Source organism: Lutra lutra, chromosome 4 (genome assembly GCF_902655055.1).
Source record: "Lutra lutra chromosome 4, mLutLut1.2, whole genome shotgun sequence".
Lineage (NCBI taxonomy): Eukaryota > Metazoa > Chordata > Mammalia > Carnivora > Mustelidae > Lutra > Lutra lutra.
This window is the reverse complement of record NC_062281.1, coordinates 97,750,450-97,774,472: the sequence shown is the minus strand read 5'-3', so window position 1 is coordinate 97,774,472 and position 24,023 is coordinate 97,750,450. Positions and strand designations below refer to the sequence as shown.

Below are 24,023 nucleotides of genomic sequence, written 5' to 3'. Positions count from 1 at the left end.
TGCATCCAGCTTCCAATAGGACATCTCCATCAGAATGCCTACTCCCTGTGCAAGCCACGCCACAGAAGAAGAAACCTCTCTCCTTAAGTGATGTCTGGTTATCAGCTTGTATTTTAATATCCCACAAAGTAAAACCTAAATGAACTCTGGAAATATCATTCCATTGTACGTTGTTCGAAGGGACACCCATCTCCTTGCAACCGAGCACGTTTTAATCTCACAGATACACAGCTGGGAAAAAGCAGGGATAAAAATAAAGACATAGTCTTCAAAGGACTCAGGGATCTTTATTCAAGTATCTCTCTTATCATTTGGGTTGGTTTATTTTATGACATAGCCATTGCACTCCTAAAATCCCGCCTTCTTTCACCTATCTTAGTTCTTCCTTTGACCCTCCATGTTCGGGCGTGGAGGAAGATGGAGAGGAAAGGAAAGCTGGTCACCAGGACACTGTCATGACAAGGACACATCATTAGCAACACAGCCATTTAACAGACAGACTGAGAAGGCATCACTGATCACTGGGACGGAAGATCGTCATCTCCCGGCAACATCCAAAAGAACCAGGTGCTGTTTTGTCTGCAAAAGGTGCTTGGACAGTGCACCAAAGAGACAAAACAGCCTTTCGTGGATTGGTAGAGGACTTAAGGAGGTGTGAATTGGAATCAGCTATATGCTAGACATTCACAGCCCAACAGGAAATATGCCTGATGGTGCAGGATCTCTGTGGCCCAGTTTTCCCAGGTCAAAAGCAGAATGGCTGTTGAGTGAGGAGTAATGCAAAAAGGAAAGCTGTAACACGATGCCATTCTTCGGCTGCAAACACAACAGACGAGAACTCGTTCTGCCTGTGTTTGTGATTGCAGTCAGGTTGCTGAGTTATTACACAGGCCCAACTTGAGTCTCCGGCTTGGGAGACGCAGGGAGGGTCCTGTTCAGTCCCCAACCTCAACATCACTGTGGATCCGGGGGCAGGCATATTTACTGTTTACAAAGGAATCAGAGTTCAGATGTGTTACAAAGATAACATTGTGCTATATTCATATTTCCACGTGAGAAAAAAACTGCTCAGAGATGGGGCCTGTAACCTGAGAGCAGCCTCCGGTAGTTTTAAAAAGCAAAAAAGCCCAAACTTTTGAGAATTGGGGTTTTCATGTACCTTTCTACCAAGCATGTGACTTTCTCGACCTTCCTTAATCATTCTGAACATATTATCTAACATCCAATAGCCTTAAATTCATGATTTCTATCATGTTGGGGTTGGACTCGGTGATGTTTTTAAAAAATCGTATTCAAAATACGTGTGTGAGTGCGCCCTCTCCTGCATCCTCCTTTTCCTGAGAAAAACCATTCACTTGCATTAGATTTGCGGGAGACCACGTGACTAAAAAAAAAAAGGTGACAGAAGCGGCTCAGCCATGGTAAGAGCAAAAAATGAAGCCGCGAATATTCAAAATCTTGCGCTGGAAAAGACAACTGACAGAAGGATTTGATTGGTTCTGGTCGACTGTCCGGAAGACACTCTTCTCACACAAATGAGGATGATCAAGAGGAGTTTATATTGTTGAAAATGCATTATGATCTTTGGCTCAAATAGCTGTATGCCAGTAAACAAGGGATTCAGGGATTCCTTTGGTTCTGAAGATCAGGCAGATTCTTTTGTGAATTTGTGCATTATTCTAATTTTCTACTGAGTGACTTTCATTACTGGGGATGACGTTGGGCTCCATTCTTCCTAAGGCAGATAAATACAGGACTGAAGAAGACTGACTGGATTGCAAAGTGCTTTCTGATTTACTTTGTCCACATTGTAACGCTTGGATTTGGGGTTGGTTTCATGATCAGATAGTAGAGCAAGCATGCAATTTACAGAGTCGCCAGCTCCTCCTCCTCCACCCCGGCTATCCAGAATTGCAGCCAAGAAGGAAGTCTTCCCTGGAATGCAAGTGTCCAGGCAGAGGGAGAGGGAGAGGCGCTGCGCTGCTGGCTTAATGCCGTATTCCTCACACCCAGAACGTCCCCCAGGACAGAGGAGTTGCTCAGCAAGTATTTGTCGAATGAATCTAATACTTACATTTTCGGAATGCTTTAGGATTGGCGACTTCTCCTATCTGAGATTGAGTAGATCACACTTGATTCTCTGAAATCTACTTTGGTTGCCTATTTTCTGAAAGCAACTTCAGTTGTTGGTTTTAACTGGGAGAACCAGTTGTGGTTAAAACTCTCCATGTGCAGGTTATCATCGGCTTTGAGCAACACTCAACAGCTGAGGTGGTGAACACAGTTCCAAGAACATCCAGATTTTAGTCTGGGGCAACATGGAAGCACTTGTCCTTATACAGGGTAAATGTCCACCCGTCCTACTGCATTGTAGTCCCAGTTAATCGACCCCATGAGTAAAGGAAATTCATCGTTTCGGGCTGTATTCCCTTGTTGGGTGACTCCCATGTAAGAAATAGTAGCAGCAGCCCCAGGAACAACAACATGAACATTTTCATTCAAGCTGAGCACTCAGGAATGAGTTTGTTGAATTAAATGAATGTCCTATTATCTTAGCTCAGTGCCTCTTGGGACAGCATGTAAAATTGGATTCAGCAAGCAAAACACTCTACTATCTAACTTCACACACAATTAATGGCTGATTTCCCTCATACTCCATGTCCCTCTACCATAACCTCTTGAATTTTAGACCTAACTCTACTTATCCTCATTTGCTTTTGTTTTTAATTTAAATTCAATAAGCCAACATATAGTACCTCATTAATTTCAGATGTGGAGTTCAATAATTCGTCAGTTGCATAGAACCTCAAGTGCTCATCACATCATATGCTCTCTTTAATGCCCGTCCTCTTTTCCTGTATTGCTAAGGTTTAAGACATGGGAATGGCCAATTTCTCTCCACTAATTTAGATTTATTTTATTAAAAAGATTTTTATTTATTTATTTATTTGACAGAGAGATCACAAGTAGACAGAGAGGCAGGCAGAGGGAGAGGAGGAAGCAGGCTCCCTGCTGAGCAGAGAGCCTGATGACAAGGGGCTCGATCCCAGGACCCTGGGACCATGACCTGAGCCGAAGGCAGAGGCTTCAACCCACTGAGCCACCCAGGCGCCCCCTAGATTTATTTTAGTATATACTTGTCACCCACTAGAGAATGGTGCTGAATGACAGTTGTTGGTTTGAGTGGCTGGTTGACGGAGACACGTTCGTCTCCCTGCTGATTCCATCTGCTTTTTGCTTCTCCTTCCTCAGTCTTCTTGCTCCTTCCTCCCAGGAGGGAGGCTTCCTTGTGATCTGGTCATTCCCATTATATTTGTGGTGTTTATATCAACTTAATGTTGACAGAGGTAATTGTACTTCGGTTACCTTTATGAAGGCATGTTGCCGTGAAGTACTAACAATGAAGGGTTATCACAGCATGTAGGTTTATGCAGAAGGGAAAATATTCTTTAGATTTTTAAGGAAGATAGTAATTCTCGGTATATTTAGGCGGATCTACGACACTGATTTTCCCAGGACTTGAAACAACACTTGACATGCATGAAGTCTTATCTTGCACACCAAATTTCAGTAGCCCTCCAGGATACCAAATTACCAATAGAGCAGAAGACATGATACAGTGGGTAGGTGTGCAGCTTTTAGAATAATTTAGAAAGATTATAAAGATTGAGTCTTTTTGCTCAAAGCGTTATATAATTTACCAGATAAAGTTTACCGCTTTTCTCCTCAAATCTCCCAAAGTGTGTATTGACAGACACCCTATTCTAAACATTATTTTAATTTTTTATTATTAAAAAAAAAAACCCCACAATGCTCATCACTCCTGACAAAGGAAAGATTCAGGTACTATAAAATTATGGTAGGAAAGGGCTTAAGAAAAATAAGAAAAGAATAGTCAGATGGGGAAAATACGCTCTCAAAATGGAACTCTTTGCTGAGAGCCACAGATGCAATACCTTGAGCCTCAGGAGAGCTTTAATTAGTCCAGCTCTTTCTTCAGCGCATGCTCAGAAGCTTTGGTGCGGACTGTAAATTAGGGCAAGGAAATCCAGCAGGGGCCTGGGTGGGTTAAGGGGGAAGGGCAGGATCTTAAAGGGGCAACGACCATTTAAAAGAGCAACGTCAGTCGGAGCCACCATTTCCTGTCCTAGGCTCTGCAACCCACCACTACCAACCTACTCCAACCTCTGTGTTCCCTACCTCAGTTAAGAGTACCTCCATCTTCCGAGTCATCAAGGTCAGAAACATAGGAGTCGCTTCTGATTTCTCTCTCTTTTGCCTGTGCAAAATGCAGTCACTATCAATTTTTGAAATTTTACTTTAAATTTGACCTCACTTCTCCATCTTTATTATTATTGTTCTGGTTTAAGCCCTCAGGTCCTCATTTGGTTCTTGCCTGGGTCATTACAGCAGTGTTTCAACTGGTGTTACATGCTTTTAACACTGCTGTCAAGTCATCTTTAAAAATCATACCACTATAGCTTAAAACACTTCGGTGGCTCCCTATAACCTGTAAGAGAAAGTTCAAGCTCCTTAGCAGTGCATACTTGGCCTCCATCAAGCCATCAGATCTTATTTCTGACAATCCACAGGTTATACTTTCTGTTCTCACGCTTCCCAACTGCTTTTAGCATATATGTCCATATACATCTAATATAAGATGAATTAATATATAAACTTTTAAGAAGATAAACTAAACTAACCCAATTTCTACTTAACAATTTAAGTTAGCTATATATCATATGAGCATTAATTTATAATTTTTCATTCCCCGTACATCATAATGTCAAAGAAAAATTTTCAAAAGTTAAACTGTGACTCCCTTACCAATACAGAATGAACCCATGTCAAAGATTTTATTTTAACTGATGAAAGAACCAGTACTCTGGAAAAGCTGGTGCTAAGAACACCTTGGAGGCACTGGTAATTTCTAGAAAAAATAAGTATGTTAAAATGGGATTTCTAGATTTGTACAAAACAAGTGAATGTTTTATAGGGTAATGAAATAATAGGTTGTCTTTTCTATGGAACATAATCTTTACATCTCTACCAAACAAAAATTTACATGGAACTGCAGAGTATCTGGACTCTAATTTGTAGTAAACACAAAGTTAACCACAGGTAAATTCTCTTAGAGTATTAAATAACTGTGGGGTTGGCCGTTAAATAATGCTTCATTACTACATTAGAAGCACACATAGTCTTCTTCTTACTTTCTTATTATTTCCAAGTGCAGGCTAATTTTTCTTAACAATAGACGTTTTTAAATAAAACACTTCAAATTTTCTCCATCGATGGTTTAACGCCACAACAGTAGCTTCTTGAGTCACCTAACAAAGTTTTCCAGAATATAACATCTTTACGTCCTCTTATGTTTTCTCAGATAAAGCTTTCTCGGAATTGTTGGGGAGAAAACATTTTCCTTTAACCATTCTAAGTTCTTTGGCTGGTCTAATAACATAAGGTAGATTAACAGGAGAAAAACATTTAATTTTTTTTCATACAGGGAATATGAACATGATATCCAAGGACAAGCTGGGCATTTGGGGCTTATATGCTATCCTGAACTAAAGAATGGGATAGGGGCCTGGGATTTCAAAGGGGTGAAGGGTAATTCATAGGACAGTAAGAAGAGCAAATGTTTGGTAATTAGATGTTTATCCTGCCATACAGATAAGTCTTTCAGATTAAAAAGTTATCTTTAGTAATCATTCTCTTTCTGGGATAGGCCTCCAATCTAGATTCTTTTAGGTAGTTTAAAGGAGAGGAAATCTTGAGTCTGCTGTGCCTCTACTGCTTTCTGCTAAAAAGAGTGAATATGCGGAAGGGACATATTTTGGGGAGACTTGTTCTGCATCCCTTCAGAATCTTTTGTAGGTTCCTATGAGTTTGAAAAGAGAATAGAGGTAATTTTAAATAACGATGAACGTTGTAGAAGAGTGTACGGTCATGTAGATGTTAAAAATATAGGTGTAACTACCGAAATAATAATGATGATGATGATGATGATGATGGTGCAATCATCATCATCATGATGGTGTAGGTCCCCCAAATAGCAAAACGAGAAAAGGGCAGGATGAAAATGGCTTTCGGACTCCAACAGATTGCCAAGAAGGGGGAAAAAAAAGATGATGGAAAACAGAAAACAGAAAATGAAATGGTAGAAATAATTCCACATATATCACTCACAATAAGTATAAATGGATTTAACTCACATGTTAAAAGACAAAGACTATCAAATTGGATGGACAAAGAGACCCTCCCTCCATAAACATGCCTAGACCATAATGAACAAAAAAGGATGAAAATAAAAATTACAAGAAAAATAATACCAAAAACCCTCGGATGCAGCAATAGTAACATTAGACAAAATAAAAAGACAAAAAGCATTAAAAAAGAGCTATTTTATCATGATAAAAGGAACGATTCAACTGGTACTTTTATGAACCCACAGAAATAAAAAGACCTTGATAAAAACTCAAAAATGAGGGCACCTGGATGGCTCAGTGGGTTAAGCCGCTGCCTTCGGCTCAGGTCATGACCTCAGGGTCCTGGGATCGAGGCCCGCATCGGGCTCTCTGCTCAGCAGGGAGCCTGCTTCCCTCTCTCTCTCTCTCTCTCTCTGCCTGCCTCTCCGTCTGCTTGTGATCTCTCTCTGTCAAATAAATAAATAAAATCTTTAAAAAAAAAAACAAACTCAAAAATGATAAACACTTCAGAAGATTTTGACACATTTATTAAAAATTGATATATCCAGTAGTAATACACATTATTTGAATACTACCAACGAGCTTGATCTAATTTATAGAGAACCTTACACCCAAACACATGGAGAATATTTTCAATACACTCAGTCCATTTTTCTAAAATGACTGCATACTTGGTCACAAAAAACCTCAAACAATTTGCAAGATTTAATATCATCTCTGTTCAAAAAGCATTTAAATACTTAAATTAGTAATCAGCAATAAAAGGATTGTTAAAAAATAGCAATAACATTTACTTGGAAACAAAAGAAAGAGAAAGAAAGGGAGGGGGCAAGGGAGGGAGGGAAAGAGAGAGAAACAGAAAAACTTAACAAATAGTTCATTGGTTTAAAGAGGACAGTGCATGGAATGGAATATTCCAAACTAAAAGCAACAAAACCACATGACAACACTTGTAGATCAGGACAAAGAGAAATGCATAACCTGAAATACAATTATTCTTTTAAAAAAGTAAAAATAAAAGCAAATAAACTAAACTTTCAAGTCATGTAGCTAATAAAGGAATTATACAGTAACAAAAGTAAGGAGAAAAAGAATTCACATAATCCACAAAATAGAAAACAAATACAAGAAGAAAAACCGCAAAATAAAAATTGGGTCTTTTTTTTTTTTTAAAGATAAACCCGTAGCATGACTGATAAGAGTGAAAAATAAACAATAAACGATGTTAACAATGAAAAATAGGGCATAAATAGAGCCAGAGCATGATTTTATAGAACCTTAAGAGAACAAGCTGAACAAGTTTATTACAGAACAGGAGTAACAGTCGATAGAGTAGAAACATTTTTAGGAAAATAAACCTGATTTAAAGAAAGAAAGAAAGCCATAAAAATTTATGTAGTATCTCCTTCTATCTACCTCTGTAAAAAAAGGGATCACCCTGCAAAACTAGCCAATCCAGATGGCTTCAAGGAGAGCTTTATCAAACACTTCCACCTGGTTTCGGGAAACCACTATGAGCTTCCTGCCAAATATAGGCGAGGACAGTAGGAAGAAAAGAAAACCGCAGGCCTATCTCACTCTCTGAGATGTGAAAGCCTAAATAAAACATTAGTTGGTCACCTCTTCAGTCCACAGTGTGTTGGGGGTCATGGCTCCGACTAGGGAATAGTAAGCAGCTGTTAAAACCAGGCTCAGGAGGTGCGGGAATGAGGGGACTTAAGGCAGGCGACCGGTCACTCTGCCCTGCCTCGCCAATGCTGCTGATCCTTCAAACACCTTGGCATCCATCACCTCCCGTCCCACACCTTCACCTTCGCTCTTTTGTACTTCCTTTTTCCCTCCTGCCTATTTCTGTTTGCAAATGAATCTCGCGGCTTTGCAAGAATTTGTTTACCGGTGACCTCTACAAAGCTAGCACAGAGTAGGACTGCAAACAAAGCCTGACCAGCACTCTTCCCTGAAGGCTCCAGAACGCCCCCAAACCCCCCCCCCCCATGTGGGCAACAGGACAAACAATGCAGGGCCGCCCCCAGGTCGCCCAGTTATCGCGCCCCCGCCCCAAGAGGGCTCGGGTGCCAACTGGCGCTGTTTCCGTGTTTCTCCATCCACGAGGATGCCTCACCCCGAGCCCACTTCCTCTTCCCTCGCCCCGAGAGCGGCGCGCCCAGCCAGCCCACTCGGACCCGGATCCCCACCAGGCAGCCCCGCGGCCTTGTACAGCTGGGGCCGCGCCCCGCCCGCGCAGACGCGCTGCCCCGCCCCGCCCCGCCCGCCCGCCCGCACGCTCCCGCCCCCGCCCCCGCCCCCGCCCCTTTCCCGCTCTGAACCCTCTCCCGCTCCCGCTCGGCTCAGCGGGGCCGAGCCGGGGCCGCCGGGCCAGGCCCGCCATGGAGGTGGAAGAGGCGTTCCAGGCGGTGGGGGAGATGGGCATCTACCAGATGTACTTGTGCTTCCTGCTGGCCGTGCTGCTGCAGGTGAGTCCCCCGCCGCTCCCCACCTCCAGCGCCCCGCTTCCCCGCCTCCCGCGGACCATCCTCCCCGCCCCCCCCCGCCGCGTCCCGGCAAACCCAGAAGGGCCGCGAGTCCCACTCCGCCCCGCGCGAGGGCCGGCCTGGGCCGCAGCCCGCCAAGGTCGCCGGCGGGCCTGGCCTGCGGTGCCGGCCCAAGCCTCAGAGCCTGCCCCCTTGGGCGGTTCCGCCAGGCCCACCCATCCCGCCGCCTCGAGTGGGAGAAGAAGGGGGAGAAGGTTGAGGGGGTGTACTTCAGCCCTTGAGCTGGGGAAGAGATGATGCCCAGTTCCGCCGTCATCTGGACTGCACGGTGAATGCGCGAGGGAGTTGTTTCTCACCTGTGGCTACGTCACCTTGGAATCTGGAGCACAGAGAGAGCTCTGATCACAGGCTCGCGAAGGTCCGGTCTAGAGCGGCCTCCTTCAGGTCTGGGTATCTGGATTCGACGGGGCTTCATGGCCAGATGCTTTCCGTGCAGAGCCTTGCTTCCTCTCCGCTTTAAGTTCTGCTGGGTCATTCTGCCCAGAGGCCAACCTCGGGCGGAGACTTTTCTAAGTTGAATAATGCCATTTTACACCGTTCTTCATTGTACAGAAGTCTTGGACTGCTTTCCCACCCAGCCTAAAAATGCGGGTTTTGTATGCTCAAGGTCACTATCGATACACTTTGCCAGGCAAGAGTTACTCCTCCTTTGCCCATCTAAATGGTCCATTTAACATCAATTACTGCTCCCAATATTCTAAAGGCAGTTCATTCACAAATTCTTTATTACCATCTGCTGTGAGTCAGTCATTGTACTACTCCTTTAGTCAACACATATTTAGTGAGTGCCTACCTACTATGTGCTTAGCAGGGACTACAGTGATGGATGAATGGAAGCCCCTTTCCGGTGAAGCTTGCCTTCTAGGCGCTGAGGGAGGTGGACAGGTAAATAAGTACAATGACCCTGTGATGATAATTATTCTAGGGAAAGTACCAGGAAGTCCTGAGTCTAACCACCACTCTGCCAGCCAGTTGCTTAAACCTGGCATAAGGGAACGCTCAACAGGCAGATAGGGGTGTGGGGGAAGGTACAGATTGTCATACTGATTCTGTTTCCTGTTAAAATGTTTACAAGTTTAGTTGGTTCTATCACCAGCCAGAAGAGCTGTTCCAATGATGGACAGATAGATGGTATGTGTCCTTTTTCTAGCAAAGCAAGTTCTCAGTTCACAAATATGCAATATTCTGAAGTTCCTTTAAGTTCATTCTTTCAGCTTTAAAAGTAATTTTCCTGCAGGAGAAAAACGATTTTCCTAAATCACAAAAGAATATTCAATACCTAGAAAATAGAATTGTATCAGAGATGCCTGTTGTTCATTTATAATACTTTTTCTTTGAGAAAATTCTTTTTCTTTCCTCCTCTAACCGAGAATTCCCGGCACCGGACTCCTTTTCCGAACAGTGCCATCCCTGCCCCTATCCCTACACTCTGACTGCTGTCATTATCTTCTTACAGGCCTACAGAAAATAAGTTTACCTTGAGGGTGTGCAGCACTAAAAAGGCTACTGATCTGGGCTCAGGACCCGTTGTTTCCCTCACTTACTTTCTTTATGGCTGACCCAGTTGGTTAGTGTTGTACCAAAGAACTCGAAACCTGAAAACATGACTGTTCACTGATGCCTGCCTGACATGTGGTCAGTATTTGCCATCAAAGAACCAGGTCTTAAGAGTGTTGGGAATGAGTGGCTTTATCTTTACGTGTTAGCTGGCAGGTGCCCTGTCGTTGTCTGTCCCAACAGAATAGGTGCGTCACTCCAGGCAGAAGTGAATCCTTCCCAGCGGTACCTGTTTCTGAGGACTTAACCACCCTTTAAGATATGTAATCCACATGGTCCTGGGGTCACCTAGAGCTATCCTGGATGTGAGAGTGAATGGTCACCAAAGATCTCTCTACCAAGTCTGTTGTTGGAGATGGTTTTGGTGAGGGTTGGCCTGTGGAGTGGGAGTCTGGGAGCCCCATTACACAGTTGTAACATGATGCTTTCACCGTCTTGTGGAGGTTGCTTCTTCCAACAGAGAAAAAAGTTAAGAAGCCCTTTTCAGAGTAGGCTTAGATGGGAGGTTGATGTTTGCTTTAAAACCCAAAAACCCTGGGGTGCCTGATTGGCTCAGTTGGTGGAACGTTGATCTTGGTGTTGTGCGTTCGAGCCCCATGTTGGATGTCAAGGACTTAAAAAAATAAAGTCTTAAAAAAAATAAAACCCAAACCCTGGTCTCCTGTTGCCCAAGGTAACACAGGTAGAGACCACCTGTGCAGCAGCCCTGCCAGGGAGAGGGAGCCCTGCCTGAGAGCGCTGCATGTTGTGGATCGGACTGCCAGACAGAGTCTCTGCTACGGCAGGAGCCTTTCCTGCATCTGTGGTTTGGTAATGACCATCCCCAGCTGAGAAACACAGAACCAGAGGGACAGAGATGGCAAGTTTATATCCTCTTGAGTTTTCTTCCTTCTGGGGCCATTAGTATTATTTTTAATGGTTTAACTCCCTTTCCTTCGAACATATCCAAGTGCAAACTAAAAGGACAAAACCTCATTACAAAGCCGACTCTTAAAGGTCTTTAGGTTAGCTGTTTTCTTGGATTATTGATAGCATCATGTGGCCCATCAAAAGTTACGTCAATATCCAGTTTCCTTTAGCTAGGAGACAAATCTTCACACTCCTTGCAAACCACAATCTTTGGAATCTCTGTAGTGGTCAACTTTCAGATATGAAAAGAACAGAGGCAGATTTTGTAGATTTCTCTTCGTATGATAAGATGCAAATGCCCCTCATAATAGTGCTGTGCGGTTTAAAAATACAGGAGTCAAAAGCTTAAAGGAAAAAATAATTGCCTTATGTAAAAACAGTTGTCTTATGAACAAGCAGTAGTAGTTTGTTTTGCAGTTAGAGAAATTCTTACTCTCCAGATACATGTGCCTTCCCTTGGGTAAGAGCTATTTGTGGTACGTAAATGTGAATAATTCTACGTACTCTATTTCTGTTTCTATTTCCTGACAGTGATTCAGACTTGACGCCATCATCATTATTTGGTGTTTGCGTCTGTGTATATTCCTTCGCCAGGCCGTCTGGAGGAGGAGTGTTGGAATACAGTTTTTTGTTTTTGGATCCTTTTAGACACAAAGTGAAAAGGGATCCTACTTCTTTGTTCTGAGCCATAGACTCCAGCTCATTCATCTTCCTAGGGATCACGAATCACAGATTGTAGTTTGATTTGCACAGAATTTAAAACATCCATCAGCCAACATGTAACCTGTAACAAGCATTAGTTTCACCAGCAAAATTGTGATGACACTGTGGACCTGAGCTTGAGGGACAGGCATCTGGTATTCTGGAACGCATTATTTTAATGTAAATGCTTAATAACCCCAACCTTATTTATTAGATCCTGGAGCTATCAGCGCATTTAAATCGTTCATGCAATAAATGTCTTTCCGTGGTGTCTTAGAAAGCGGACTGATTGACCAGGTAGTGTTACCGAAGAGGAAAGTACGTCAGTCAACACGTGAAAAGATGTTTATCTTCACTGGCCATTTGAAACAGGCATATTCAAATGACTATGAAATATCATTTCGCACTTACTAGATTAGCAAACATTAAATAGTCTTACAGTCCAGGTGTGATGAAAATGAGACATGGGAACTACCAGTTTAGAGAACTAGTTGGCATTGCCTAGTACGATTAAAACCGAGCGTTGGACTCCTAGGTGTGTGTCCTCCCAATGTCTCTTGAACCTGGCACAAGGAGATCTGTCCAGGATGTTTATTGCAGCACCGTTTGTAATAACAAAAATGAGTTACCACCTAAATGACTCTCGGAAAGGGACCAGATATTTAAAGTGTGGTATAAATTTGTTAGAATGTGAGAGTTAAAGTGAATGAACCAGATCTATAAATAGCTACAGGAATGGATTTCTAAAACCCAATGTTAAAGGAAAAAAATAGCCATCAGGATGTATACAATGTGACACATAATTTCATAAAACTTTGTAAAAACATAGGAGACAATACCATATTTGGTTTATGAATGTATATGGACAATGAAGAAGTATAACCTATAGAGTAGAAGGCTCTACACCAAATTCTGAGATTGGTTACCTCCAGGGAGGAAGGGATGGGTGGGAACGGGTGAGCTGCAAAGGAGATTTGCTCTGTGTTCATAATAATTGTATTTTTAAAATCTGAAGCATATATAATAAAGTGAAACTAGTTAGTTGTGATGGCGGGTTCATGAATTTTATTTTGTTTTGCTTCTCTGTGTTAAATTTTGAAAAAAAAAATGGTATAGAAAAGAAGAGGTGCTTACTTAGAAGAAAATGCTACGTTCACAGTATGAGATTAACTATCCACTCTCCTTTTGCTGTTCCTTTAACCAGTTAGCGCTGGGAATTGTGGTCTGTGAGTTTAACATTTAAGAGCATGAGGTAGAGGGAGTTTTGTTCAGGGTGCTTTATTAAACTCTGTGTAGAACCACTGTCACAATGAATGTGTCCCACCTGCTTGCCTTTGCTTCTGTGCCTGAGTCTCCCCGGAAGATTCATGGAAAGGCTTCTCTCCGTGAGGGGTCTCTGAGGTGGTTTCAGCCTCTCAACCACAAGCAGGTAATGAAGTTCCTACCGTCCATATTAGTGAAGACCTCACCGGGTTAGTCATTAGGGCCAGCCCTTGTGCCTCAGGGGCTTCTCACCAGCACCAGGGGGTCAGCCATGATGAGAACGTAGGGCATTAGTAAGAGCTGCTGTGTCATGACTCCAGAACAAGGGAACCTCTACCAGGGTTCTCTGCTAGTCTGAGCAAGTGTTACACTGCCCTCACCCTTAGATTTAGTTCTGTCTGCCCTCAGTGGCCGTGAGTTTGGGTGATAATCCGGGGAACCTTTGCTGGTGTTCTTCCATCCCTTTAGATGAGTGGGGCACCATAGTTCAGAGAGACCAGAGCTATGCTTGCCCCCCAAGTCTGGCCTCAGGAAAGCTGTTGTCTATAGACAGACACTGCCCCCTGGCGTAAAGCAGATGAAGTTGCAAACTGATCAGACCAGATTTCCATCCAGGGAGTTGTTGGACATACCGGGAGCCCCAGAGAGGTTTAGCAAGCTCCTCTGAGTCTCGGGCATTCTCAAGAATTGGGATGTACCTTGGAAAGCAATCAGCTCGACAACTCTCCAGCACCCAGATCCCCAACACCGTGCCTGCCATGGCCTCCCACAGCACAGCTGCTTAGCCTGGGCCCTGACAGAGAAGATATTCCCTTAATAAGACAGTACACACACACACACACACACACACACGTCATTGGAAGTGTGAAAACAGGAAGTGTGTGACAGAAAGAACGCTAGGCTGGAATGCTGTGACCCTGTGCTGTGAGATGGCCAAGTGAGTTCATGTAGGTGAGCCTTCACTAGCCCATAGCACAACTGTGCTCAGGGAAATGGCTGGATCGTGAAGGTTTAATTCATTTGTTCTGCAAGTTCAGGATTTCTTAAAGTTGCCCAGTGCCTGGCAGTTGGTTGGCGTTGTGTCCATGTCACCTTGAGGTCTGCAGAATAGGAGCTTGGCTCATCGCCACGGTCAGAGGCTGCCTTAGGAGGGGGACCCAGCAAGCCCCAAGACACATGCAGCTCAGGAGTCTCCTCTCTGGTTTCCTTAACCAAATGCTCAGACTTCTGACATCTGCACTCAGGAATCTTATGATGCTCATCAAGTAGTATATGGTGATTGTACAAAAAGGAAAATATAGAAAAGAGAAAAGAAGAAAAATAAAACACACCAGAACTTCGCCCATCCAGACATGAAACGTGCTCACATTTCTGAAGATTTCCTTCCAGACTTTTCATTATACAAATGCATACGTTTGCCTTTTGGGCATAAATTTGGATCTTAACCTGATTTTTGTCTCTCAACAGTATTATGAATGCCTTGCTCTGCTCATAAATGAGCAATCACATATTTTCTAAAGGCTAGGGCGCAGTGTTCCAACATAGGGCTGGACTGGAATTTGCTTATTTCATTCTTTCTTGTTGCAAACGTAGGCTGGTTGGTTCCTCTTTTCCACAGTTCTGAAACCCATGCTCTTAGGCCACTGTCTGGCTGTGGTACGCACTTCTCCTACTTGGCTGTTGACCATACTTCCCAAGCTCAAGTTTCTCCTGACTGCTTTGCTCACTTTCTCCCCAGATGTTCTTTGTTCCAACTTTATGGGTGGAATAGAAGTGTAAACTTCCTAAACGTACCTTCCTTTTACTTCAAAATTAATTTTGATCCTCACTTATCATTATATTTCTCCTCAGTGTCCAAGAGGAAGACCTCTCTCCCCTCCTTCCAGGGATATCCTCTCACCTTTGTTCCGGAGTCTCTATTACCCCATCAGTCATTTCTAATCTCTCCTTTTTAATTTAAAATTTTTTTTAATTTAAATTTTGTTAGTGAGCATACAGCGCAGTATTGGTTTCTGGAGTAGAATTCAGCGATTCATCACTTACATTTAGTATCCAGTGCTTGTCATTACAAGTGTCCTCTCGTCATTGTTAACCTTCTGTCTTTCTGCATTCTCTGGTGTCCCAAAGAATGGCTGGCATGGTGGATTTAGGTGGTATATGAACGTAGTATTAAATATAGCATTAGCTTATAAAGTGAGAGGGTTATTCCTTCCCTTCTTACTTAATCTGTCTTTTTTCTAAGAAGAAAGTCTCATTCGGTGCTAGCACCTCCCAAAACATTTGCCAGTATTTCTGTTTTAACAAAGGGAATGAACTACAAGTAAGAACTATAGAAGGGGTCAGTCCTTGGCAGAAGACATTGCCTGGTTGGAATGTAATGACATTTTTCTGTTTTCATTTTATTTATTACTCATTTTCTTTTAAAACTTCTTTTTAAATTATGAAACATTTCCAATGAAATACAGGAAATAATGTCACAAACACACATGTACCTACTTCCAGATTTGGTAAGTGCTAATATTGGGCCATATTTATTCAAGATGGTGTCAGTCACAGTTCAACCAGAGAGGCAGGAAGCAGAACTCCTGGGATGGGGACCCACGTTTGTGTGTGTATGTGTGTGTGTAGCATATATATTTATAGGTATAGGATTATACATGAAGTCAGTGAATAATTTATTACAGAAATTTGACAATATGCCACTGTGGGAGCTGGCTAAGCAGTCCCTGTAAGGCTGCTGTCTTTGTGTCTGCTGTTGGAGCTTAAAGTCTGCAGGGTAGGCAGTCTGGAAGGGAAACTGATCTGGAATCTACTGGAAATGACCAGAATCTGTGTCATTCTCACTGCCTCCAGCCTTGAAGCAGCAACTGCCTTCCATCATGGAACTAAACACACACCTGGCCCAGGAGTCAGAGATGCTGAGGGGACGGACATTCAGGGGAGCGTGGCTCAGTCGCAGGCCCAGCTGCCCTGCTGCACCAACAAAGTGAGCCAACAAAGAAGTCGCAATGTATGTGAGGCGCAGAAGCACCTGCCCCAGGCTTCTGAACAAGAAAACAAGATGGCTGCTCCTTTGCTTTCCCCCTACCTGCCAAATCTTGCTTGAAAATCTCTCTTGTGGCCCACCTTAAATAAAAACACACTAGCCAACACTTGGCATTATGACATGGTGTTTATTTTTATAGTTCTATCTAGCTGATCATATCTCTATTGATATAAAATTGTATTTCTCTGCAAATTTACTTAAGTTAAAAATTTTGAATCGAATTTGTAAATGACATATCTGATAAAGGGCTAATATCCAAACTATAGAAAGAACTTATAAAACTCAACACCCCAAAAATGAATAATCCAATTAAAAAATGGGCAGAAGACATGAACAGATATTTTTCCAAAGAAAACATCCAGATGGCCAACAGACACATCAAAAGATGCATCACTCATCATCAGGGAAATGCACATCAAAACTACAATGAGATACCACCTCACACCTGTGAGAATGGCTAAAATCAACAACACAAGAAATAACAGGTGTTGGCCAGGGTATGGAGAAAGGGGAACCCTCTTGCATTGTTGGTGGGAATGCAGACTGGTGCAGCCACTCTGGAAAACTGTATGAAGCTTCCTCAAAAAGTTAAAAATAGAGCTACCCTATAACCCACCAATTGTACTAATAGGTATTTACCTGAAGAATACAAAAATGCTAATTCAAAGAGATACATGCATCTTGATGTTTATAGCAGCATTATTTATATTAGTCAAAACGGCCCAAGTGTCCATTGGTTGATGAATGGATAAAGAAGTTGTAATGTAATACACACACACACACACACACACACACACACACTATGGAATATTGCTCAGCTATAAAAAGGATGAAATCTTGCCATTTGCAATGACATGGACGAAGCTAGAGAGTATTAACTTAAAATAAATCAGAGAAAGATACCATATAATTTAACTCATATGTGAAATTTAAGAAACAAAACCAATGAGCAAAGGGAAAAAAAATGAGGCAAACCAAGAAACAGACTTTTAACTCTGGGGAACACACTGATGGTCACCAGAGGAGAGGAGGGTGGGGAATGGGTGAGATAGGGGTTGGGGATTAAGAAAGGCACTTGTCATGATGAGCACTGGGTGATGTACAGAAGTGTTGAATCACTCTATTGTAGACCTGAAACTAATATTACCCTGTTAACTGGAATTTAAGTAAAAACTTGAAAAAAATTGAATCGATTTATAAGGCTATCACCTAAATAATAGAAAATGAACACATAAAACCCTTGGAGGGGTATTCAGATGACTGAATTTTGGGAAAAGGTGAGCTAATCCTGTAATACTTCTTCAGAGAACATTAAACATAGGTTCTTTGCTTTCCTGACTCTGATTGGCTTTTTTTTTTTTTTTTTCCCTAAAAATTCCTTCCCCTGAGTTTGGTTTCGATTAACCCACTACCAGCCTTTTACTACTGCACTCAGGTGTCACATTTGCAACCTTTTCTTTATTCTCCCATTTGGAATTCCCATCCACTTTCTTTATGTTCTCATTAACCTCATTTCTACCATTGCTAATACCGCATTTGTCAAAAATCGGCCTTATGTTTGTAGCTTTGTGTGTATTTGTTGTCCTGACGTCAATGTATTTGCCTAGAAGGAAGTAATTATTTCTTATCCATCCTTGTTATTGCCTGAGGCTTATAATATAGTGTGTTGCAAAGTGTTGTTACTTGCTCAAATTTTTTAAGAATGAAGCTGAAGTAACAGAAGGATGTGGTCAGGTGGTGGTATTCCCATTTTGTTTGGGGTAAAGATTGAGAGAGAGAGGGAAAGAGATGCAGGTTAAATCACTGTTTACCCAAATGCTTAATTTGTCCAAAGTCTTAATTAATGGTTGGAACCAGGATTAGATCCTGTAATTACTGGGTTGTCATCCATCATCATTTTTTTTTCTCCCACACCATTCTGCAAGGAATTGGTTAACAAAATACATCATAGGTATTATATATATGCAGCGATGTGTTGGGTTTACTTGGAAGGATATAGAAATGTAAATTAGGGTTTCTTTCCTTCAGGAGAACATCATTAACAAATTAGAATTTCACTATATCTACCCTGTTAAATAATCTTATATAATAACAATTCCCCAGTAACAGTGTGGCCACTAAATGGATGCTTTGGAAATGAAGAAGGGAGCCATCAGTATGGTCTGGAGTGGTTTGTTGAAGACTTCAGAAAGACTGAGCTTGAGCTGAACTTGGGAGCTTGGGTTTAAAGAGAAGTGGGAAAGTCATTTCAGATGGCAAACCATAAAATTAGGAAAAAATGTGTACAAGAGAGAATGCCTGTATCCTTGCTACAGAAATTGTGACCCAGACCTGCAGCCTTGTGCTCATGAGAGCTTGCAAGAGATGTGGAGCCAGGTCTCCCTCAGGCTATAGGATCAGACCCCACCCAGTAATGTTTGGGGTGCGCCGATAGATACCATTTGTATGGGGCTGTACAGTTTATGGTTGGCTAAAGAAGCATCCCATTTGAACCTCAGAACAGGTTGATTAGATATGAATGAATGAGATAAAGAGATGGACTACTAGTGTTCAATTTCACTGAAAGAAAAGTTGAAGTTTGGAGAGGTTTCGATTTGCTCAAAATTTACTACAGAATCTATATGCTTTTCACACTATGTGATGAGAAGTCATATTTGCGGGGATGCCTGGGCGGCTCAGTCTGTTGGCTGTCTGCCTTCGGCTCAGGTCATGCTCTCAGGGTTCTGGGTCCCGAGTCCAGCTCCCTGCTCAGCGGGGAGTCTGCTTCTCCCTCTGCCTGCTGTTCCCTCTGCTTGTGCTCTCTCTCTCTCTCTGACATATAAATAAAAAAAAAAAAATCTTAAAAAAAAAGTCACATTTGGGGATTTAAGTAGGCTAGTACAGAAAGCTGGGATATGGATTAGGTAGCAGCTGGGCCATACAGTGGAGATCTGGAATGCTAGGACATTTATCACTAGGATAGTTATGCGAGGACATATCCATCAGTGTGTTTAGACAGAAGAGCCTCATGAGGAGTGTCTTAGGAAGCCCTATCTGGTGGCACTGCATGAATGAATTAGAGTTGGGAAGAAATAGGACTCGAGATACCAGTGATTCAGGGCATAGTAACTAAATATTTTAAATTAAAAAAAAAAAAGTGGTGTCAGTAGTCACCCCACAGATATTTATTGAATACCCAATTGGTGCTGGGCACTGGGCATTTAGTCCTGTTGTCCATGATATACTTGCTCAGGTCATGCTACTGGCTTAGTCAATTACATAACTGAGTCTAAGTGCAGAAAAGACTAACAGTAATGACAACAATAAAGTCATCTTTGATTTTTCCTGGTTTGTTTGTTTTTTCCTCTGAGGAGCTCTGGCCTCAAAGTTAGATGACTCTCAGTCTCATCCTGGTTTTGCTATTAGTGTCATACGTGACCTCGAATGATTCACTTAATTGCTCTGTTGTCCATTTTTCCTGCTTAAAACATCAACGTCATACTTACCATGACTTCACAGCACAAGATGTTGTGATGAGATCATTGATAGGGGCTGTTTTTGGTTTCCGGAGTATTATAAAAGCTTATAACACTGTCGATATAAAATCATTTTTAAAACCTTCACTTTTTTTGCGACTTCAAAAATTTCAGTCCCCTGGTGCATGTTAGTCACTTTTCTAAGTATGATGATATTGAAAGGGGAGAAAAGTGCAGCCATCTGGGCACTCATTCTTCCCTGGAGGTAGCGTTGGAGAAGATAATGGTCTATTTGTGTTGGGGTGGGCTCCACTCTGAAGGCATGTGGGTGGTGGTTTCTCATTGTGGCTTTCAGGCCCATCTGCTGATGGGTGCCATCATTAGGTAGGAATATGTGGATGAATGTGTGCACCGTTGTCGTAGAGTAACATAAGAGACACAACCAAGAGACTATCTGGACTTGGGGGGGAGAAGCAGGTAGCACCATCGTGGAGTTCCGAGCTGCATATGCCTGACTCTTCTGGTGCCAGAAGGCCATGGCCCTCGGTGTGCGGTGTAGGTCCCTGGTGGAGGTCATGTGTGCGTGCAGGGGAGGGGCGGGCACTGGCAACATTGTTAGGGTGGGAGGAGGGCAGAGAAGATGAGAAGGTGAAAGTGCTTATTGAGGAAACAGGTTGCTGGGGAGGATACTGATGAACTAAGTATCACTGCTCCCTTCTGTGAATCAGGCTACATATCAGCACCACCTCTTTGTATCTGAACTGCTTTCTTTTTTTAATTTTTAAATTTGAAATTTTAATCCCACTATAGTTCACATAAAGTGTAATGTTAGTTTCAGGAGTGACTCAGCACTTCCATACATCACCTGGTGCTCCTCACAAGGGCCCGCCTGAATCCCCATCCCCTGTTTCACCCATCCCCCATCCACTGGCCCTCTGGTGACCATCAGTGTGTTCTCTATAGTTAAGAATCTGTTTCTTGGTTTGTCTCCCTTTTTTTTTTCCCCCCTTTACTTGTTTGCTTTCTTTCTTAAGTTCCATGTATGAGCCACGTATGGTATTTGTCTTTTTCTGACTTATTTTGCTTAGCATTATACTCTCTAGTTCCATCCATATTGTTGCAAGTGGCCAGATTTCATTCTTTTTTATGGCTGAGTAGTAGTCCTGTGTGTGTGTGTGTGTGCACATATCACATCTTCTTCATTCATTCATCTGCCAGTGGACACTTGGGTTGCTTCCACCATCTGGCCAATGTGGATAATGCTGCTATGAACATCAGGGTGCATCTAGTTTCTGAACTACTTACTACACACTGTAGCTATTGCTGAGAGTGATGGTTTCCATGAGAAAACACACCTCCGGTTATAGGATCCTTTGAACATTTCCTCTCTTACCTAGACTGTGGCTCATCTTAGAACAATCTGGATAAAAATATGATGTGTGAACAGTTCCTGGCACGTAGTTAGCATCAGAGAAGTGTTAGCTGTTGTTCCTAGTGTTCTATCCTGCACATTTGTTCATTCAGTCAGTCACTTGAGTGTGCGCTACCACGTATCAAGGCCCTGAGGTGTTTGCTTTGGAAGCTCAGGGCTGGATCATACAAAGATCCTGTCCTCAGGGACGGAATGTTCTGGTAGGAAAAATAAGATGAGCAGACACATCAGTATCATGGAGTGAAGAAAGGGATACGTCTGTAACAAAGGTCGAGCATGGAGCTTTTGGGGGGAGGGGGTAGGCAGAAGCTGGAGAGGGCTTCCGGAGAGTTGGAGAGGAAGGCAAGATGGGAAGAGGTGGTACCTGAGGTGCCTCTGGGAGGATGGGGAAGATTTAAAGACTCTGCTGAACCTCGTGAAGTGCTTTCCAGGTGAAGCAAATGATAAGACCAAAAGCAGAAAATAGCACATTTAGAGAGAAAATATAACTAGTTTGCTTTGCCCGATTGAAGGCTGTGTTCTGAACATGGGTTTTGCCTCATCTCCAGAGTTCCCTTGCCCCATATTTTTTCATTTCTTTACCCACCAATTAAGTCCAGCAGATTGTAATAAGGAGGGGCAGTTACTAAAACGATGCAAGCGCTCTGTACTTAGAGTGGCTGCTAAATGTGTAATCTCTCTGTTCTTGTAATTATTCAGGTTTTTATTTTTACAAACTGATGGCTGCTTCTCCCGAAACTTCCTTAATAGTATGCAGATAGGGGCCAGGAAGCAATAGAAATCCAGAAACGTGATTTCCTTTGCATTCCACAATAAATCACCCATGCAGACTGACCCGTGGTGGCTTGGTACATCTCGGGAGGCCCACTGTCACTCGCCTCCAAAATAGATTGGGGCTGCCTTCCATCCTCGCAGGCTTTCCCAGAGTGCAAAAATCACACCTTGGGTTTTACATTAGCTTTCCACTATGACACGCCATGTCATGACTTCTTTTCTCTTTCCTTGACAGTAATTCCATCATCTGCTTATGATAATTCATTCCGCCTTTGGCGTTTTGGCTTATCCACTTAACAGCTGAATATGCCCCTCCAGAGTGATGTGGAAGAAGCTTGGGGTTCCCTGGTGGGTGGAGCTGAAGCTGTTGGCAAGTCTTTTCTTCTTTGTGCCTCAGTCAACACATCCATCCAGTGGGGCTGTTTCTGTAGACTGTGGAGAAATCACAGCCTTGTATTTCTTAAACACTTGTTCTGCTTAAAGGTATTTTAAGATGCCAGGTTCTAAGTTAATAGGGGTAATTTCTTAAAATAAGAGTGCCTCACTTAGGGAGATAGTTCTCACTGCAACAGACAAATTCTGTGTTTTCCTAATTCATTTGAAGCTTGAAATAATCATCCAACAATGAAAACTAATATAAATGGAAATTCGTAGCATAAAAAGGCTGCATAGGGCTCAACAGCTTATAAACCCGAGTGTGAATAGCTATAAGGCCCAGAACAATCAAAGACAAATGGCATATGTGCTCTATAAAGATTTCTTGAATGAATTTTTCCCCCCTTGGGAGAACAACTATGTTTAGATTAAACAATGATTAAGTAGGGCTAAGGGTTATAAAGTGAGTATCTCTTTCTGGAATTTGGATTTCTTTACATCTTACAAGTTGCGTACTGTATTTTTTAAAATAGTACCTACTCAAGTACATATTATGATTACCTGCTCTAATAAAGTGTTTTCGTTGGTGCTTACCCTCTGTATTATCTAGATATATATATTCTGTCTATATACTTTTTTTCTGTAGAGATACTCTCTGTACTGTATGTTCTCTCCATATATACACATTGTATGTACTCTATATGATAATGTATCTACTCTTTGGATATACTGTGTATATTCTTTTACTATGTATATAACTATATTCTCTCTCTATATGCTGTTTTCTGAGACATTTGACTACGCTACAAAAGACATAGTTTAGATTGTGAATCCAAGGCCATGATACTCAGGGCCCTGGTGCCTGCTTATCTGAACAGAGGGTATAGTGTTGCGGGGAAGTAGCTGGAATGTCAGTGTTATAAATACCAGCTAGTAATATCCCCCTTCCCCCAACCCTGCCACCTTTGCCAATGGCATTGAACCATCAGTGTGCCGTTTCCTGAGCATTGGAAGTACCTCAAATGCAGGAGATCCCCCTGGAAAAAACCTTGGGTGCTTTACAAGGGGTATTGCTGATGACTCTGTCAGTGGTAGATCAGGAGGAAGCTTCCTTCTCACGTTTCTCTCCTTTGCTTTGATGTGCCCCATTGTCTGTAGCTCAGAGAAACCCAAAAAGCAGGACACAGATCTCATGAGGCTTGTAAGCCTGCTGATCGCGATTCCAACACAGCTGGGTTTGTGTGTTTGCTCCTTCAGCTCTACGTGGCCACCGAGGCCATCCTGATCGCCCTGGTGGGGGCCACGCCCTCGTACCACTGGGACCTGGCAGAGCTTCTGCCCAATCAGAGCCACAGCAACCGGTCAGCAGGGGACGACCGTGCGCTCGGGGACTGGCTGCTCACGGCCAACGGCAGCGAGGTCCGGAAGCACGTGCACTTCAGCGGCAGCTTCACCTCCATCGCCTCTGAGGTAAGGGAGGAGGGGCCACAGGGGAAACAGAGGCAGGCCCATTCCCGTGGCGAGATGCACCTTTCTCCTGGGCCACGTGGAACCACTCATCTGTCTGGTTGATTTCATGTCAGCCCCATCTTCAGGTAGCTGCCTGGTAAATTTGAGAGTTAAAGGAGACTATCCTAGGAAAACACATTCTTTTTCCTTCTTGCTACTAATGGGAAAAGCATGAGCCTTCCCAAACTGGTTAGGTGAAGTAAGACATGAACTCCAGAACAGAGAGTGTCCTCTGAAAAA

General features: G+C 42.8%; 1 protein-coding gene across 4 annotated transcripts in view; it reads left to right on the top strand.

Annotated features, from left to right (window-relative positions):
* The first annotated feature begins 8,525 nt into the window (after positions 1-8,525).
* The window catches only part of SLC22A15 (solute carrier family 22 member 15), an 86,708-nt gene continuing 71,210 nt past the window's right edge, over positions 8,526-24,023 (top strand). For all 4 annotated transcript variants that reach the window (XR_007126769.1, XM_047726832.1, XM_047726831.1 and 1 more), the window contains exons 1-2: positions 8,526-8,683; positions 23,532-23,744. Coding sequence is in view for 3 of the 4 variants with exons in the window: in XM_047726832.1 (XP_047582788.1) it covers positions 8,597-8,683; positions 23,532-23,744 (300 nt within the window). In the remaining variant the exon portion in view is untranslated. The remainder of the gene's footprint in view (positions 8,684-23,531; positions 23,745-24,023) is intronic.